Source organism: Mercenaria mercenaria, chromosome 12 (genome assembly GCF_021730395.1).
Source record: "Mercenaria mercenaria strain notata chromosome 12, MADL_Memer_1, whole genome shotgun sequence".
Lineage (NCBI taxonomy): Eukaryota > Metazoa > Mollusca > Bivalvia > Venerida > Veneridae > Mercenaria > Mercenaria mercenaria.
The window spans coordinates 50858717-50877077 of NC_069372.1; the positions used below are offsets into that span (position 1 = coordinate 50858717).

General features: G+C 34.9%; 1 protein-coding gene across 3 annotated transcripts in view; it reads right to left on the bottom strand.

Annotated features, from left to right (window-relative positions):
* Positions 1-937: 937 nt before the first annotated feature.
* Positions 938-18361, bottom strand: part of LOC123534167 (rab GTPase-binding effector protein 1-like) — a 40172-nt gene continuing 22748 nt past the window's right edge. For 2 of the 3 annotated variants that reach the window (XM_053520036.1, XM_045316272.2), the window contains exons 16-22: positions 18007-18045; positions 15208-15309; positions 14286-14475; positions 11532-11698; positions 10962-11078; positions 8731-8841; positions 938-7784 (exon numbers count right to left, since the gene is read on the bottom strand). In XM_053520036.1, coding sequence (XP_053376011.1) covers positions 7617-7784; positions 8731-8841; positions 10962-11078; positions 11532-11698; positions 14286-14475; positions 15208-15309; positions 18007-18045 — 894 coding nt within the window. In that variant the 3' untranslated portion in view covers positions 938-7616. Of the gene's footprint in view, positions 7785-8730; positions 8842-10290; positions 10304-10961; positions 11079-11531; positions 11699-14285; positions 14476-15207; positions 15310-18006; positions 18046-18361 lie in introns of all 3 variants that reach the window. The other variant, XR_008366490.1, reaches the window with a different exon arrangement.

Sequence of the window (18361 nt, forward strand, 5' to 3'; positions counted from 1 at the left end):
TACAGACCAAGTTTGGTGGTGATCTAACAAGCGGTTCATAAGAAGTTGTTTAAAAGCTCATAATGCCTTTGTTTAAAATATGGCTGCCATATTTTCTGTTATGAACATAAAATACATTATTTTTCTGTTAAATCCTGTTTCTGATAATTACTTTCTTTAACATTTGTCAAAGGTTAGAATATTGCTGAATATACCAGAATTTTTTATTGAATCTATCGTTTTTAATTACCTCCCTTTATGACTCTAACTGTAACAGTTCATGTACAATATTGTGGTTTTTATTTCTAACCATGTAATTATGCATAACATCTATTTAGAAAGCTGTTTCATCTATTTTTAAGATAAAAAATTAAGGCATTATGGACCTTAATAGGTGAAAAGCTAATGTCGGATGACAGATAGAGACCCCAATATCTCATGTTGAACTTCTGGTTCAGGTGAGGTAAAAGCGACTTGAACCTTCTCTATTGAATTTTTCAAAGAAATCAACAGATTCTGCTGATGCAATATGGTAGTTCCTGTTGCCACTGACTTAAGCAGTGTCCCTGGCAGCAGCAGTCCAAAAATGTTGTGGGACATGCTTAACCTGATAACAAAGATGTTTGTAAGATTGAGGTATTTTTGAGACACTATCTTGACAGAAACATCCTATCAATATGTATTATATCACATACAAGAGCACCGCAATGCGGAGCAATATATGCCCAAAGATATGACCTTTGACCCTATGTGTGACCTTGACCTTAAAGTTAGCTATCCGAAACATGCGTTCTGCACGTTGTCTCGGTGTGGTGAACATTTGTGTCAAGTTTCTTCGAAATCCTTCAAGGGGTTCAAGAGTTACAGAAAGAACACGAAATTGCTAATGGATGGACGGACACCGGTGTCATAACATAATACGTCCCTTCGGGCATATAATAAAGAACACAACAGTATGTTTAATTTCATATTTCTGTTTTATTCATACTAATAACAATAATGACACCAATAAACAACAATTTATAATTTCAGAATAAATAGCCTCAGAATACTAAAGTGCTGTACAATATAATTGTATAACTAGAAATATTTTACAACAATGTCACCGCCATATACTGTGAAATCAACAATTGTGATGGATTCATTTTCAAGGTTTCGTACATCAAAAAAAAAAAAAAAAAAAGAAAAAGACAAAATTACTGTCTATCTTCAAAATGTGCAATTTTTGAGATTAATGCCATTTTTAACAGTATTTCAGTAGCATAGCGACGAGCAGTTAGTCCAACCAGTGTCAAGTACTAAACTGTTCTTCAGAGGTAATTGTCAACTTCTTTATATTAATTAGATTTGGAATATGAATGATTTCAGTCTTTTGTCAAATCATCCCCTTGCAAGTTGATTAAACTTGTGATTGTGATCAGTAGATCTGCACTCTCTTTACTAAGCTAAGCAGGCACACAGGCCTTTTTCTCACCATTTTTGGAATGCTACCAACACTGGTACAATTGGGAAAATACCTCAGTAATTTGTCTTAATTTGAATAATGAAAACTTAACGAAATGTATTTGATTTCTTTAAGAAAAACATTTTAAAATGTGTGATGGTATATTGATAACTGTTTACTGAATTTAATGAGTAAAAGTCTACGAAACAGCAAAACTATGTTGGAAAGCAAAAAAAAAATCCTAGGCATTAACAATGGTTTTGGAATTGTAAGTTCAACAATGGGACAAAAACATACTTTTCTGCACTTGGATTGCCTCCTTTTTTACAGGTGGTAGCTTTATAGGGGAAAAAAGCCCTGGCATGTTTTCAAAATGAGTAATCAACAAACACAAAGTTACATCTCAATAAAACAGCCGTTTTGCAGGAACCACAATTTTTATGCTGATAAAATATGATTTCAAAGTAATAGCTTGCATGTAAAACAAATATCAGATATCTGCGAGTTTCTGTGGAAAGATGAAATTACATATATCAATAATTCTGAGGAAAATGTTTGATTTTTATCTTCTCATTTGCTGTGACAATCATTTATGATGTCTGCATTTGTCAACACACAAAATCATTATCTGAAAATAGCAACAAACAAAATTATGATCTAAAAATAGCAATACTGAATTTGCCTTAACTTTATTGATAGAATCTTACCGATTTTTTTGTTCAAATTCAAGGCCTATATTCATGCAAAGGAGAATCAAACAGAGGCAACATAAACTTAAAGCGGATTGGAGTTAATATTTTAAAGTCTAAGCACAAATGAACATTTATTTTTCAATTTACATACTCTGAACGTTGATAAATACTTGATCTGTCATGATTTTTTTCTCGGAATGTATTTTCAAATTTTGTATTTATTTTATTCTGACTCACCTCATCATTCAAAAAAGCTTGCTGCACAATCTGAGAAAATGTTGAAGTTTATACAGAATGAAAAGTCGAAAAATTATGTAAACAATGGCACCTAACACAGATGAATACTGCAATGTCATTAATATTCAAGTGTGATGAAATTAATCAACAAATAAATATAATTTCCATTTTATCATCAAAAGTTCAAATCCTTGAATACATATCTAAACAAAATAACAGCACTAAGTCTTGCCAAAAAAACATGAAATTCCATGCAAGCAAAAGCAAAATGATTTCACACTACCTAAAGGAAAAGACATGATAGAAATGACACAGTGGTATCAGAAATTCTGTTTTTTAAGGTAATGAGCTCCGGTTTTGGTTGATTCCAGCTAGCCAGTTCATCATGCAAAGACCATAAATATAGCTGAACGAGCAGATTGCTCAGCATAAAAATAAAGAATACCAAATTTACATACTGTTTTGTTTCTTTTTGTGGTTTAATGCCATCATCTTTTGACATTAAGGACCAAGATTTAACATGATTAATAAATAAACAATAAAGCACTTCTAACTAAATTTCACAGCATTCAACAGATTTTTCCTGTTCAGGACTCATCGGGTTGAAACGGACAGTCTTGTTTTTCTGAAATTCTGGTGATTAAGCATTAATATTAATGAAAAGCGTGTTTTGAGAGATTATTTACTTTCATCAATTTGTAAATTTAAATCAAAAGCAACAAACTCAATTCCAAATAATGCTTTATCAAAAAACTGAAATTCAAAACTTGATATTGGCATGAAGAAATTGTTAGGGCAAAAACAAAGCATAAATCTTAATACCAACAAAATAAATAATTTCACAGCAGTTTCTGTTTGACATATACAGAGGATAATTGACCATTAAACTGAAGTATGCGGCTTTAAGGTATGAAATATTACAAATTAAAATTAGCTAAAAACAATGTTTCTCAACTAAACATTACTCCAAAAGACGGCCCATTTCAACAAAACACTACACATATTCCCTACTCTACATATAAATTACTTGAAATTGCACCACAAATAATCAGATCTAAAACTATAACAAACTTCACAAATAATCTTAAAAAAAAAAGACTTTTAACACCTTGTTTAAGCCTTCTTTTACAGTGACTGTAAAGGAACTCATCCTCAAGTGTTTCCTGGACTTCAACTCCCAATACAATTCAAACCGCCATTCTGTGTTTCAGTTTATAAATAATTCAGTAAATGAGCCGCGCCATGAGAAAACCAACATAGTGGCTTTGCGACTAGCATGGATCCAGACCAGCCTGGTCAGGATCCATGCTGGTCGCAAAGCCACTATGCTGGCTTTCCCATGGCGCGGCTCATATAAAGTCGAACTTGCCGTAACAGCCACCTGTATCAAACAGACAATTGCCTTAAGCAATCAGTCTGCTAACTTCCAAAAATGTCTTTTTGTTTTAACATCAACTTGTCTAAAGCAGCCTACTTCCTTCACAAGCAAAACTGTGTCAAATCATTGACTGGTTGCTCAATACAGGTTTGACTGTACTCAAATAATCATGGATTAGAAAATCTTCATATCAATTTTCCTTCATTCAGCCTTACTTCTATGTTTTGATATTCATGTCTAACAGATTGAAATAGTTTAAAATTAATGTCTGATAGTATTAATGCTTTAAAACCCCAATCATTTGCAAAACTTTCAAGAGTAGCAAACCTCAAACAATTATACAATGCACCGATTTACTAATTAACTTAACAGAAAAAAGTAAATAGTTCTCAATGATTTCAGAATCCAGCAACTGCTTCTTGTCAATGGGAATGTTTTCCCACTTTTTTTGTTGAGTTTTATTCAGTTTAATGTCAAACCGAAGCAGCTATAGGTCATATTATAGTGATGTTCCAGCTTATGATGGTTGAGGAAGACCTAAGTTGCCCCTTCATGTATTACCTTTATATATAAAACTTTCCCTCTTCCAAAAGTCAGTTCGGAGGCTTCTGCACATTTGAAGAATTCTTCACCTAGCAAGGTTTTGAACCCATAGTGGTGACAGACAAGTTATTTGAAGTCTGGGATTTTAACCACCTGGCCACAGAGGCCCCTTGAAACTTTAATGTATTAACAATATGAATATAATGTCATATACTCATTTTTCATGTTGCTTCAATTACCAGTAGCCCTATAGGTGTTTTTCATGTTGTTAAAGTTATGTTATGCCCAAATTTCATATTTGAAAAAAAAAGAACCATTATCACAGAGAATCTGTATAAACAAGAAAGAATCACAATTGTCTGCATAAACTGTGTTGTATGCTAGGTTAGAAATAGTACAAAATAAATGTATAACTAAGCGCAGTATGAATTTGACATAATGCTATAATATTCACAGCCATTTTTAATTTGCAAAAACATACTGTTTGTTAATACTGTGAAACCATAATAAGATTTCATGGGAGAATTTCATGGTTGCCCTCAATCCATAAAGTTAAATTGTCAACAACAAAAAATCCATTCCTCAAATGTTGAAGTGTATGAATTCATATCACTATGACATACTACAGGCAAATCCCACACAATTTCATGTCCATGAAATTTCATGATTTCACAGTAATAGTGAAAATAAAGCCAGTGTAAATATTGTAAATATTATCATCCAATCTACAGAGTATGTTTGTCACAAGCAGTGGCTTTATTTTTTAATAGCAAATCAACTGAATTTAAAAAATCAATACACTTTTTCATACATGATTTTGTAAGCCCGATATTACTAGTAAAGCACTTATAGTCTAATCCTACCATACTAACATCCATGTTGCCAAAAAAACAACAACTCTTCCTGGTATTTTTCTTTGATCTAAAAATGAAAACTTTTGACTATAATACCCTTCATATTGGTACATTCACTTTGACTCATTCTGATAGCAATATTTGATAAGTTACATTCAACATGCCTATTTATTTTTTTGTTTCATGATCATAATCATTCAAAATTGCCGAATTAACATCCTGCATTTTCACTATGTAAACTTCTATCCTGACAAACTTCAAACCTGCAATGGTCACCAAACTGCAAAATAATAGCACTACCCTAAATATCACAAAATAATGAAATAAATAATGTCAGAAAGGTGTAAAATTATGCATAAATCTACTAGAGCTTTAAGAGTAAAACTCTCTACGCTATTTCGTATCATGACTAGAAAACACACAGAAATGCTCAATAGCTCTACTTTCTAACTAATAATTGAGCCGCGCCATGAGAAAACCAACATAGCGGTTTTGCGACCAGCATGGATCCAGACCAGCCTGCGCATCCACGCAGTCTGGTCAGGATCCATGCTGTTCGCTATCAATACCTATTGCAGTTAGAGAAACCGTTAGCGAACAGCATGGATCCTGAGCAGACTGCATGGATGCGCAGGCTGGTCTGGACCCATGCTGTTCGCAAAGCTGCTATGTTGGTTTTCTCATGGCGCGGCTCAATTTACTTCATTGTTTTACATAAAGTTCCTTTTGTGTGATGTGTATATGCATCTGAGATAACAGAAATTGAATAGTCCCAAGAAGGCAATTTTACAAAAGAATTCAAGTTCTATCTAAAGATTGAATAATTCATAGCAGTCACCTTTAATTCAAAATACCATAAAGCCCTTTCATTTTTTTTCCATGTTTAAATATAATTTTACAGTTGAAGTAAAAGTTATTTTTCAGAAAGGTGTGCAGCAAATCAATTATGTACTGTAAATTGGGTATATTTTTAACACATACTTTATTTAGCGATGTCATGATTAACAACCTAATCCATGGTGAAAAGACTTTGTGAAATGTGACTGTTTTGTGTTTTAGGACATGCTGCAGATTAATATACATGATGATTACATACTCATTTGTAACTCTTACCCTGCTAAATTTCTATAATGAACTTGTCCATCTTTCAATTTGGACAGTACCATTAACTGTTAAAAGGGGTGCTTACCAAAAAGATACTGATTGAATGGCAAACAGTGCTGATCTTGATCAGACTGCATGGATGTGCAGGCTGATCAAGATCTACACTGGTTGCAAAGGCAGAATCAATCGTGTCCAGTATGATAAGGGTTAAGTTAAACTGGAAACTGAAACGTCAATATTTCTTTCATACTGACATCTGAATTTCATGTAGGGTTTATGATAGCATTTAAATGTGTGTTATTGCTTTAATTTTTTATTTAGGTCAGATTTGTCAATTTTATTCAGGCTATTCTATAAGTTTGTAAAATTAATAGGAGTAGATACATATGTAACAGAAAGATTTTAGTTTTGCACTCAGATATATGCGTTTGTTCTTTTGCAGAGTAATAACGTGCTGTTGAAGTGGCGCAATATTTCCTCTTTAGCATAAACAAAGCTAATAACATACAAGTATTTCTGAGTTTGTGAGTAGAATTGTTCGCAAATATTAGGGAAAAGTCATTGTGAGTATTACCCAACTGACAGTAATCCTAGTATCCAAAGACAGCATATCTAGTAATTATCACAATACCATTATAATGGGGGAAAATGGTGATTACATGTGAATTAATGAGAGTAAAAAAAATCAAAACTGACAACCTAATAAATTATAGCCTAAAATGTTTTAAGCTAAAAATATAGTAAAACAATAAGAATCCAGTGTATAAAAACACAGTTTTGTATTACCATAGCGCTTTCTTACAGCAAAATAGTGAAGAAAATACAGAAATAATGCCGTATTAGTAAAATAGTATGTAATGCATTCTCAAGTGGAGTGGTCAAGATATCTCTAAGATTTGTAGAAAAAAAAAAAAACACAAGATTTTTAAGATTTAGGTATTATGTAGGTAGATAAAGCAGATAAAGCTGACAGTTTTGTGCAAAGCTCTTTTAATAATGAAAGAATATATCTTGGGAGCAAATTTTCATGTATAACAAATTTTAATTTACATCCTCCTGTGCCTAAGAAAATAAACTTTCCCATTACTTAACATTAAATATAAATCCAAATGATTGCTTGAAAAACTGTCACTAAAGTAAACTTAAAACTGATTTTTTTTTGTGTTCATCATTTCATACTGAAGTGGTTTGTGCCAGGCCTACTCATTCAGAAAATGGATATGTCTTTACCCTATATGTTAGCAATGGACTAGTCCATTCAATGTTATGGAATTAACCACTGCCAGTTAGGGGGTAAAAAGGTTCAAGCTAACAGATTTAATAATAATATAGCCATCAATGCAAAACTATGGTCCGCCAGTAGGAGGCTTGGTAATAAATTGATCTCAGTCTGGTGTATGAGGTGGTTCCGTGCTGAAATATGGCGTAGCATCGGCGACAAGTATAGTGTGACACACATCACAAACTTTGGCAGGCCGCATCTTCGGTCCACTGTTTACAGTTTTAGTTATACAATCAGAACAAAATACCTTCCCACAATGTCTACAGTGATGCTGAAATACAAGAAAAAATTGTTGTTTTTTTTCTACTTAACAAGATAATGAACTAGTCTTGGGAATCAGTCAGAACTTCCATGTTGATTAACCCTTACCCTGCTAAATTTATCTAATGAACTTGTCCATCTTTTAATTTGGACAGTACCATTATAACTGTTAAAAGGGGTGTTTACCAAAAAGATACTGAATGGCGAACAGTGCAGATCTTGATCAGGCTGCATGGATGTGCAGGCTGATCATGATCTACACTAGTGGCAAAGGCAGAATCAATCGTGTCCAGCATGATTAGGGTTGATCATGACAACAAATTAAGTATACTAACTGTACCAAAATAAGTTCATTAAGTTGAGCCTTTTGACTCTGCATAAGATAATAATTCAAGTGTTTAGCTATTTTTTACCACAACTGCAAGATATACTCCCTTTTTTTCAAATATGTCACATAAAAAATATTTTTACATACACACAAATAGTTCAGAGTAACAAGTTTGCCTGCCAAACACTTAATGTTATCCTATTTCCGGTCATGTAAAGATGTCATACTTCATCAACTATGAAAAATTTTATCAATGATCACATCATGAACCATTTTTTCATGATTCAGTTACTTCATGTTTAACTAGTATATCACTTATATTAACAATGTCTGCTGGGTTTAAGTCAAATAGACACAATTCAAGTCATACAGCAATATTCCAGCTCTAATGATGAAGAAAGACCAAAGATGCCTTCCAGGCAGTACACCGGGCCTGGTAAGACACCTGCACAGATGCACCAATCCATCTGGATGACTTTCTCACATGGTAGAAATCTACGTCTTTTTTACCCATAGCTTTTGGGGCAGACTGGCTGTTAGAACCCAAACCCTATTCCCATGGAATCAAACTTTCAGGAGAAAGGGATTCATAATGTATGTGTCTCATAGACTTTAGAAAGACTGTTACCTTTCTTTTGGTAACAGAAAATTGTTGTTTACATGCATGACAATCATCAATATCTTCCTCATTCTGCCATCGTACCTCGGTCTCTGACTGACGTATCTGTTCCAGCTGGATCTGTATAACAAAACAACTTCATTATATAGATAAAACAGATGTGTGAAATCTCAATTAAAACACCAGGTGCACAACTTCACAGGCTGAATAACACTCTAGGTCAATACACAACACAAATTCTGGCAGACAGACATCTGTCTCATCCTGACAGACAAGTGAAATTTTAAGTGCACACACACACACCCAAAAAAATTTTTTTGAGAGGCACGTAAACACTTTGTGAAATATATAACAAAGCATTTCTTTTGGCGGGGTGGGGGAGGGGTAACATCACACTAACACAATTTTAGGTCATAATAATTATTATGGTGACTTTCAAGCATTTTATGGTGGAGTAAGACCCTTATTGACATTCTAAGCATTATTTCAGGCACAAGAGGATACCTGGGTAGAACAACTGACCTTCTGCTCTGCAAGTCAGCTGGATGGGCTTCCTTACATGAAAGTAGTCTACACCCCATGACCTTAACCACAAAGTCCCCAAAATCTCCTATACAAAATAAACTGGCATGTAACTGGTATTTCTTATGCAGTTTACCTGAATACCATCCAGGAAATTGTCTGATGAGTTGGGTTCAACATCAATTTTCAACATGTTTTACATATAATTTTCAATTTATGTAGCAACTATTTCATGACTTTGTAGGTTTTTTAGCAGTTAATCTGACTGTTTCTATGAGATTGATATTTTTGGTATTAATATTGTAAAATTGCAATACTGTCCTCTACATAAGACATGGGTCTACACCTGAAGACTTTTAATCTTAATCACCTAACATGTGGAACAGAAGTCTTCAAGAACATGTGACTAACATGTGGAACAAAAGTCTTTGAAAACATGTAACTAACATGCAGAACAAGTCTTTGAGAACATGTAACTAACATGTGGAACAAGTTTTCAAATACATGTAACTAACATGTGGAACAAGTCTTCAAAAACATGTAACTAACATGTGGAACAAGTTTTCAAATACATGTAACTAACATGTGGAACAAGTCTTCAAAAACATGTAACTAACATGTGGAACAAAAAGTTTTCAAATACATGTAACTAACATGTGGAACAAGTCTTCAAAAACATGTAACTAACATGTGGAACAAAAAGTTTTCAAATACATGAAACTAACATGTGGAACAAAAAGTTTTCAAATACATGAAACTAACATGTGGAACAAAAAGTTTTCAAATACATGTAACTAACATGCAGAGCAAAAAGTATTTGAAAACATGTAACTAACATGTGGAACAACTCTTTGTCAACATGCCACTAACATGTAGAACAAGTCTTTTAAGAATATGCAACTAACATGTAGAACTATTGAACAAGTCTTTGGGCACATGTAATTAACATGTAGGACAAGTCTTAAAGAACATACAACAAACATATGGAATAAGTCTTTGAGAACATGAAACTAACATGTGGAACACATTTGGGAACATGTAACTTACATGTAGAACAAGTCTGTAAAAACATACACAACTGACATGTGGAATAGAAGTCTTTGAGAAATGCTACAAACTGTGGAACTAAAGTATCTGAGAGCATGCAGCTAACATGGAACAAGTCTTTGAGAATATGCATCTAGCATGTGGAACCAACTTACTACCTCCATATCTGAGGTCTGAAACTCTCTCTAGTAAGCTAATTCTTGTTTTTATGTTGTTATTTATTTTTTTCAAACTGTTTATCAGCCACTCAATGTACATGCGCATGTAACAAAAAGATCTGTAGCTCTGAATTGTGAAATATGCACTCCTTCTTACATGAACAATTACTACACTATTACATGCAATATTTTATGTGGGGAAAAATTCACAACATAGTAATATTCACAAATTTTGTAAATTCAAGAAATCTGTGAAAATATCTGGCAGCATAAATTTCCATGTTCACCATGGCACATCAATATACTCAAGTAAAGATAAACAAAATTAGCTCTGGCACTTCAAGTTTTTGGTGATTTGTGAATATTTCTGCTTGCGAAATTTCTGGAATCAACAAACATTTTGACCCGCGAGTATATACTCTTATATATTATAACTGCTGCAGAACATGCCCAGATTTCTCTGTATAATTAATAAATTTGTACGACCTAACAGGTCTTGGCGCAAAATTATACCTGTAAAGACTGTGACAGTTTAACAAAGTCTCTTTGTACTGCCTCACTGTTATCCAGGTCACCCTGTAGTGACTGTGTCTTCACTTTCAGTGAATGAACTTCATTCTCTAAACGTGTCTGTAAATATTTCAAAGCATTGCAGAAACTGAGAATAAGGCTGTCCTCATCAGAACAGAATCTTGTTTTCTGAGTTTACATCAAAGCCAAAGATACAGTTGTTGATGCAAGTATGTAGGGAAAGTTCATGATCTTGTTCCAAGGTAAAAAACTTGATTAGTGCTGTTTTATCTATAGAAATTTTATTATAAATGTCTTTAAACAATTTTGTTCCAAATTGCCTGCTTTATCTTTAAAGCAGAAAATGGATTGAGATATAAGTGACTATTACCTCCCTTTTTACATTTTAAAATCTACTTTTAATGTATTTCATATTGATGTTTGAAACAAATGTGCATCTTATTAAAATTTCTTCATTTGGTTTATAGCTTGTTTTTTGCTCCTAAACATAGAATTTTCGATTATGAATTTCATTTTATTTAGAAAGAAAGAGACATGTAAAATATATCTCACCCTTGCATTTGACTCTTCCTCCAACTGTTTCTTTAAGCCACCAATCAGCTGCTTCGATTTTGCCTGCTGACCCTTCAATGCTTGTTCTATCTCTCGTAACTTTGACTCTGCCTCGGCACGAACAGCAGCTTCTCTGTCAAACTCCGATTTTATACTGTCTTGTATAGCTGGAACAGAGGAGTCATTTTTATCTGCACATAGTCTCAAACACAAGAAAGTAATTTTGTGGAGGTATACCCTGAGAGTGACGCCTCCTTCAAAACTGAGCATGAGTACTGTGGAATCATTAATATTGGTGGAGGGCTAATTTTCGTAGTTCTGTGGTTGAGCCAATCCACGAAATTTAATCCCAAAGAACAAGTAAAATTCCCATCCATTTCATGTTCAAAAGTTGCAATCCACAACTTCATATCCCCAGGAAATTGCCATTTGACCAAAACAATGAAATTCTATACCCTTGAAATTAAATGATTTTACAGTAAATCATTACCGGTATAAATAACATCATGATATGTTTGTTTGTTTTGTAAACTAACTAACAAATATAGGTTCCATAGCAAAGGGGAAAGAAAATCCCAGGTTCCTTTTGTACTTTTAATTCAGACACAGGCAATATGTATGCAGTTCAACTGACCTTCCATCAGCTGGCTAGATGATTCCCTAACATGAAAGAATTCTACATTCCATGTAATTTTTCAAACCCACAGTGGAGAATGCTGAGTGATTTGAAGTTTGAGACCTTAACCACTTGTTCAAACTGGCACTCTCTGGGAAGGCTAAGTGCCTGTCTTAGCAAGATAACATACAGAAACTGAACTAAAAATTGTCTGGGGCCCCTATGTCCTTAACCTGTGGGCCTCTGACCTTAAATTAATAGGACTCTTGTCCATGTGGTCCTTCATCACTGTGTAAAGTCCGACTTAGAATGCCAAAAAAGAAAATGTAGACAGACAGAGGGATAGATGGACAATGCCATAACATAACATATCCCAATATAGGAGAAAACAAGGGTGCCAGAATGTCACAATATACGCCCGTCACAGCAAATTTGTTTACACTAGCACCTGTATTTGCAAATGGAATTTTAATTTTCTAGTTGTTTACAATGTTTTTTTTTTTTAGAAATTATTGTAATTCTTTTATTTTTCTAAGTCCACAAAAAAAATCCTTACCAGGTAGAGATACCTTAAAATACACCCAAAATTTGAAAGTAACATCAATGTTGTACCACAGAAAAGTGGTCTTGGTTTTTCCCTACGGTCAATTATAACAAAGTTACAATGTAAGTTATTTATAGTAACAACTAAGGGAAGTTAATCTTTAAAGAGACAAAAAAAAAAAAAAAAAAAAAAAAAAAAATTGAAAAAAAAAAAATTACAAGTCCACACAAAAATCCTTACCAGGTAGAGATAGCTCAAAATACACCTAAGAATTGGATGTAACATGCATGTTGTACTACAGAAAAGTGGTCTCGATTTTTCCCTACGACTTGTAATGAAAAAGTTACAATATAAGCTATTTATAGTAACAACAAAGGGAAGTAATTCAAAAGAAGGGACCAGTGCATGACACTCAGTCTCATGATGGTGTACAATTGTGCCAAGTTACATCAAAATCCCTCCATGCATGAAGAAGAAATGCTCCGGACAAAGTCATTCTTGTATCTGACCTTTGACCTTTAAGTGTGACCTTGACCTTAGACCGAGGGACCTGGTTCTTGCGCATGACACTCCATCTTGTGGTGGTGAACATTTGTGCCAAGTTATATCAAAATCCCTCAATGCATGAAGAAGAAATGCTCCGGACAAAGTTTTCATTCTTGTATCATTGACCTCTAAGTGTGACCTTGACCTTACCCCTAGGGACCTGGTTCTTGCGCATGACACTCCGTCTCATGATGGTGAACAATTTTGCCAAGCTATATCAAAGTCCTTTCATGCATGAAGAAGATATGCTCCGGACAAAGTTTTCATTCTTGTATCCTTTGACCTCTAAGTGTGACCTTGACCTTAGACCTAGGGACCTGGTTCTTGCGCATGACACTCCCTCTCATTATGGTGAACAACTGTGCCAAGCTACATCAAAATCATTTCATGCATGAAGAAGATATGCTCTGGACAAAGTCATTCTTGAATTTTTCATTCTTGTATCCTTTGACCTCTAAGTGTGACCTTGACCTTGACCTAGGGATCTGGTTTTTGCGCATGACACTCCGTCTCATGATGGTGTACAATTGTGCCAACTTTCATCAAAATCCCTCCATGCATGAAGAAGATATGCTCCGGACAAAGTCATTCTTGAATTTGACCTTTGACCTCTAAGTGTGACCTTGACCTTAGACCTAGGGACCTGGTTCTTGCGCATGACACTCCGTCTCATGATGGTGAACAACTGTGCCAAGTTTCATCAAAATCCCTCCATGCATGTAGAAGATATGCTCCGGACAAGGTCTGTGGACGCCGCCCGCCCGCCCAACCGCCCATCCGCCCGCCAGGGGCGTTCCCATAATACGTCCCGTTTTTCAAACGGGCGTATAAAAAGAGCCCTAACATAGTGCATTTGCGACCAGCATGGATCCAGACCAGCCTGCGCATCTGCACAGTTTCTCTAATTGCAATAGGCTTTGAAAGTGAACAGCATGGATCCTGACCAGACTGCGCAGATGTGCAGGCTAGTCTGGATCCATGCTGGTCGCAAACACACTATGCTGGTTTTATCATGGCGCGGCTCAAAATATTTTGCGAAAAAGAATACCTAGTCTTTCTTGCAATGAGTTGATTTCTTGTGTGAGTGTCTCTTCCATAGTAGACTTCTCCTGTTGTTCAGATACAACCTGGTCTTTCAGGAACATAATCTGACTTTTCAGGCTTTCCTCTGTATGTTCTTTGGCAACCTTAGCTTGAATGATTTCTTCTCGATATTTTAACAGCAGTAACTGCATATCCTTCAATACACAAAATGGAAAATTGGACCCTGATGAAGACTACTGAATAGTTGAAATGTCGGTATTTTAATAAGATTATTGAAACCTGACCTGTCTTGTCTGTGTGTTCCACTTACCTTATTCTTTGTATATCAAAATGGAAAATTGTAAAACGGGTGATTTCTTAAAGCACAAAAAAACCCACAGCAATAAAGTAAATGGTGGTATTGTCACTCTACATTTTTTTTTCATTCTGGGGAATACATGTGACTTACAAATGTAGGAGGTATACAGGATCTGACTTCAATCATATAAATAAATGACAATCATGTGAGCTGAATAAAACGTACAAGCTTATGTATAAAACATAATCACATACAGGTAAGAGTGAAAGTTAGATGTAAGTCATATTTAATCAACTCTTCCATGAACAGACCATATATTATTACCAGCACACTAAATATAAGTATGACCAAACCATACATCATTACATGCACACTGGAAAGAGTTATACCCAAACCTAAATCACTATGAAAAACACTAAAAATGCATATGACCCAGCCCTACACCATTACGACCATGACCCAGCACTACACTGTTACAAGCACACTGAAAAGAGCACGACCCAAACTTACATCTTTACTAACACACAGAAAAGTGCATGAGTCTGCCCTAGCATTTTAGCCCAAACAACAAATCATGTGCCCACAAAATTAAATGCTTCCTCCGTAATCTGTAAGAAAGAAGACTTACATCGAGGTTGTTTGGAAGATTGATGTCTTCATTCTGTAGCTGCTCTGCGTGTTTGGAATGTTTGCCTTGTAGAGAATCATTTTCCTCTTGTAATCTTACAAGCTGAAATATAAATATATATTTTAGAATCTTCTACATGTCTTTTTGCCTCAGAGTTTCAGTATGCCCTACATTTTTCTAGTGGTCTATCAGTGAAAAAGCGTGCAAAATGCCATCACTTAGAGCTAGATATACTTTCACTACAGATAAATAATTCAAGGCATGACTGAAATCTTGCAACTGGAGCATAAACAGATTTACTACTGCAATTCAGATACTGTAAAGGCAGAAATGTTGCCAAGGTTTTAATTTTCGCTATATTCGCGAGGCCCTATATCTCGCAAAAATTAATTCCCGCGTAAATATTCACCATAAGTATAATTCAAATTCAAGTAGGATATCATTTTAACAATTGTCCGAATAACAATCATGGCGAACATACTCAAAATTTCAAATCTGTGAAATTCTGACCCAGCGAAAATATATGCTTTTACAGTATTCTGTGTAACTGTTAATACATTATAATGTGGGCTTCAAATGGGTACATTACTGTACAAGAGGACCATGATGGTCCTGAATCGCTCACCTCTTCCCACATGACCCAGTTTTGAGTATGACGTCGTTTTTTCTATTATTTGACATAGTGACCTAGTTTTTGAGCTCATGTGACCCAGTTTTGAACTTGATCTAGATATTATCAAGATAATAATTCTGACCAATTTTCATGAAGATCCATTGAAAAATATGGTCTCTAGAGAGGTCACAAGGTTTTTCTATTATTTGACCTATTGACCTAGTTTTTGAAGGTACGTGACCCTGTTTTGAACTTTACCTAGATATCATCAAGGTGAACATTCTCACTAATTTTCATGAAGATCTCATGAAAAATATGGCCTCTAGAGAGGTCACAAGGTTTTTCTATTTTTATACCTACTGGCCTAGTTTTTGACCGCATGTGACCCAGTTTCGAAACTGACCTAGGTATCATCAAGGTGAACATTCAGATCAATTTTCATGAAGATCCATTGAAAAATATGGCCTCTAGAGAGGTCAAAAGGTTTTAATAATTTTAGACCTACTGACCTAGTTTTTGACTGCAGTTGACCCAGTTTCAAACTTGACCTAGATATCATCAAGATGAACATTCAGACCAACTTTCATACAGATCCCATGAAAAGTATGGCCTCTAGAGAGGTCACAAGGTTTTTTTATTATTTGACCTACTGACCTAGTTTTTTAGGGCACGTGACCCAGTTTCAAACTTGACCTAGATATCATCAAGGTGAACATTCTGACCAATTTTTATGGAGATCCATTCCCAAGTATGGCCTCTAGAGAGGTCACAAGGTTTTTCTAATTTTAGACCTACTGACCTAGCTTTTGACCGCACGTGACCCTGTTTCGAACTTGACCTAGATATCATCAAGATGAACATTCAGACCAATTTTCATACAGATCCCATGAAAAATATGGCCTTTAGAGAGGTCACAAGGTTTTTCCATTATTTGACCTACTGACCTAGTTTTTGACGGCACGTGACCCACTTTCGAACTTGACCTAGATATCATCAAGACGAACATTCAGACCAACTTTCATACAGATCCCATGAAAAATATGGCCTCTAGAGAGGTCACAAGGTTTTTCTATTATTTGACCTACTGACCTAGTTTTTGAAGGCACGTGACCCACTTTCGAACTTGACCTAGATATCATCAAGGTGAACATTCTGACCAATTTTCATACAGATCTCATGAAATATATGGCCTCTAGAGAGGTCACAAGGTTTTTCTATTTTTAGACCTACTGACCTAGTTTTTGACCGCACGTGACCCAGTTTCGAACTTGACCTAGATATCATCAAGATGAACATTCAGACCAACTTTCATACAGATCCCATGAAAAATATGGCCTTTAGAGAGGTCACAAGGTTTTTCTATTATTTGACCTACTGACCTAGTTTTTGACGGCACGTGACCCAGTTTCGAACTTGACCTAGATATCATCAAGGTGAACATTCAGATCAATTTTCATGAAGATCTTGTGAAATATATGGCCTCTAGAGAGGTCACAAGGTTTTTCTATTTTTAGACCTACTGACCTAGTTTTTGAAGGCACGTGACCCAGTTTCGAACTTGTCCTAGATATCATCAAGGTGAACATTCTGACCAATTTTCATGAAGATCTTGTGAAATATATGGCCTCTAGAGAGGTCACAAGGTTTTTCTATTTTTAGACCTACTGACCTAGTTTTTGACGGCACGTGACCCAGTTTCGAACTTGACCTAGATATCATCAAGGTGAACATTCTGACCAATTTTCATGAAGATCTTGTGAAATATATGGCCTCTAGAGAGGTCACAAGGTTTTTCTATTTTTAGACCTACTGACCTAGTTTTTGACGGCACGTGACCCAGTTTCGAACTTGACCTAGATATCATCAAGATGAACATTCTGACCAACTTTCATAAAGATCCCCTGAAAAATGTGACCTCTAGAGTGGTCACAAGCAAAAGTTTACGGACTGACGCACGCACGCACGCACGGACGACGGACGCTGCGCGATCACAAAAGCTCACCTTGTCACTTTGTGACAGGTGAGCTAAAAACAGTGAACTGCACTTACCTCTATACATAATGGAAGTATGTATAATATCTACAGAAGGATTTAAGTAACTTTATATTACTAAATGTATGGATCTGTATTAAGCTTGTTACATAAAACAGCAATGTGTTGTATGTTAATAAAAAACAAATTTTTACCTCCTTTTGGACCTCTGTTCTTTCTGATGAAAGATGTTTCTGAAATATGCATTGAGTTTATATAGTAAATAAATTATATACTGAAAAATCACTGATTTTTAATTTTGATAGCCATTTTTGACAAAACACTTAGTATCAATTCACAGTTGTGTGTGTAAGTCGTGGTTTTAGTCAAAATGCCTATTTCATAACGAAATAAATTTCAGGATTGTAGTTTAAAAAAAAACAAACTGGAATTTATAATTTGCTGATTTGGACTAAATTTTGTGCGAAGATGTAACTACAAAATCCATGAGAAATAGTCAATCAAGAAAAATAACAATTCCACAGTGTCTTTAACCCTTACCCTGCTAAA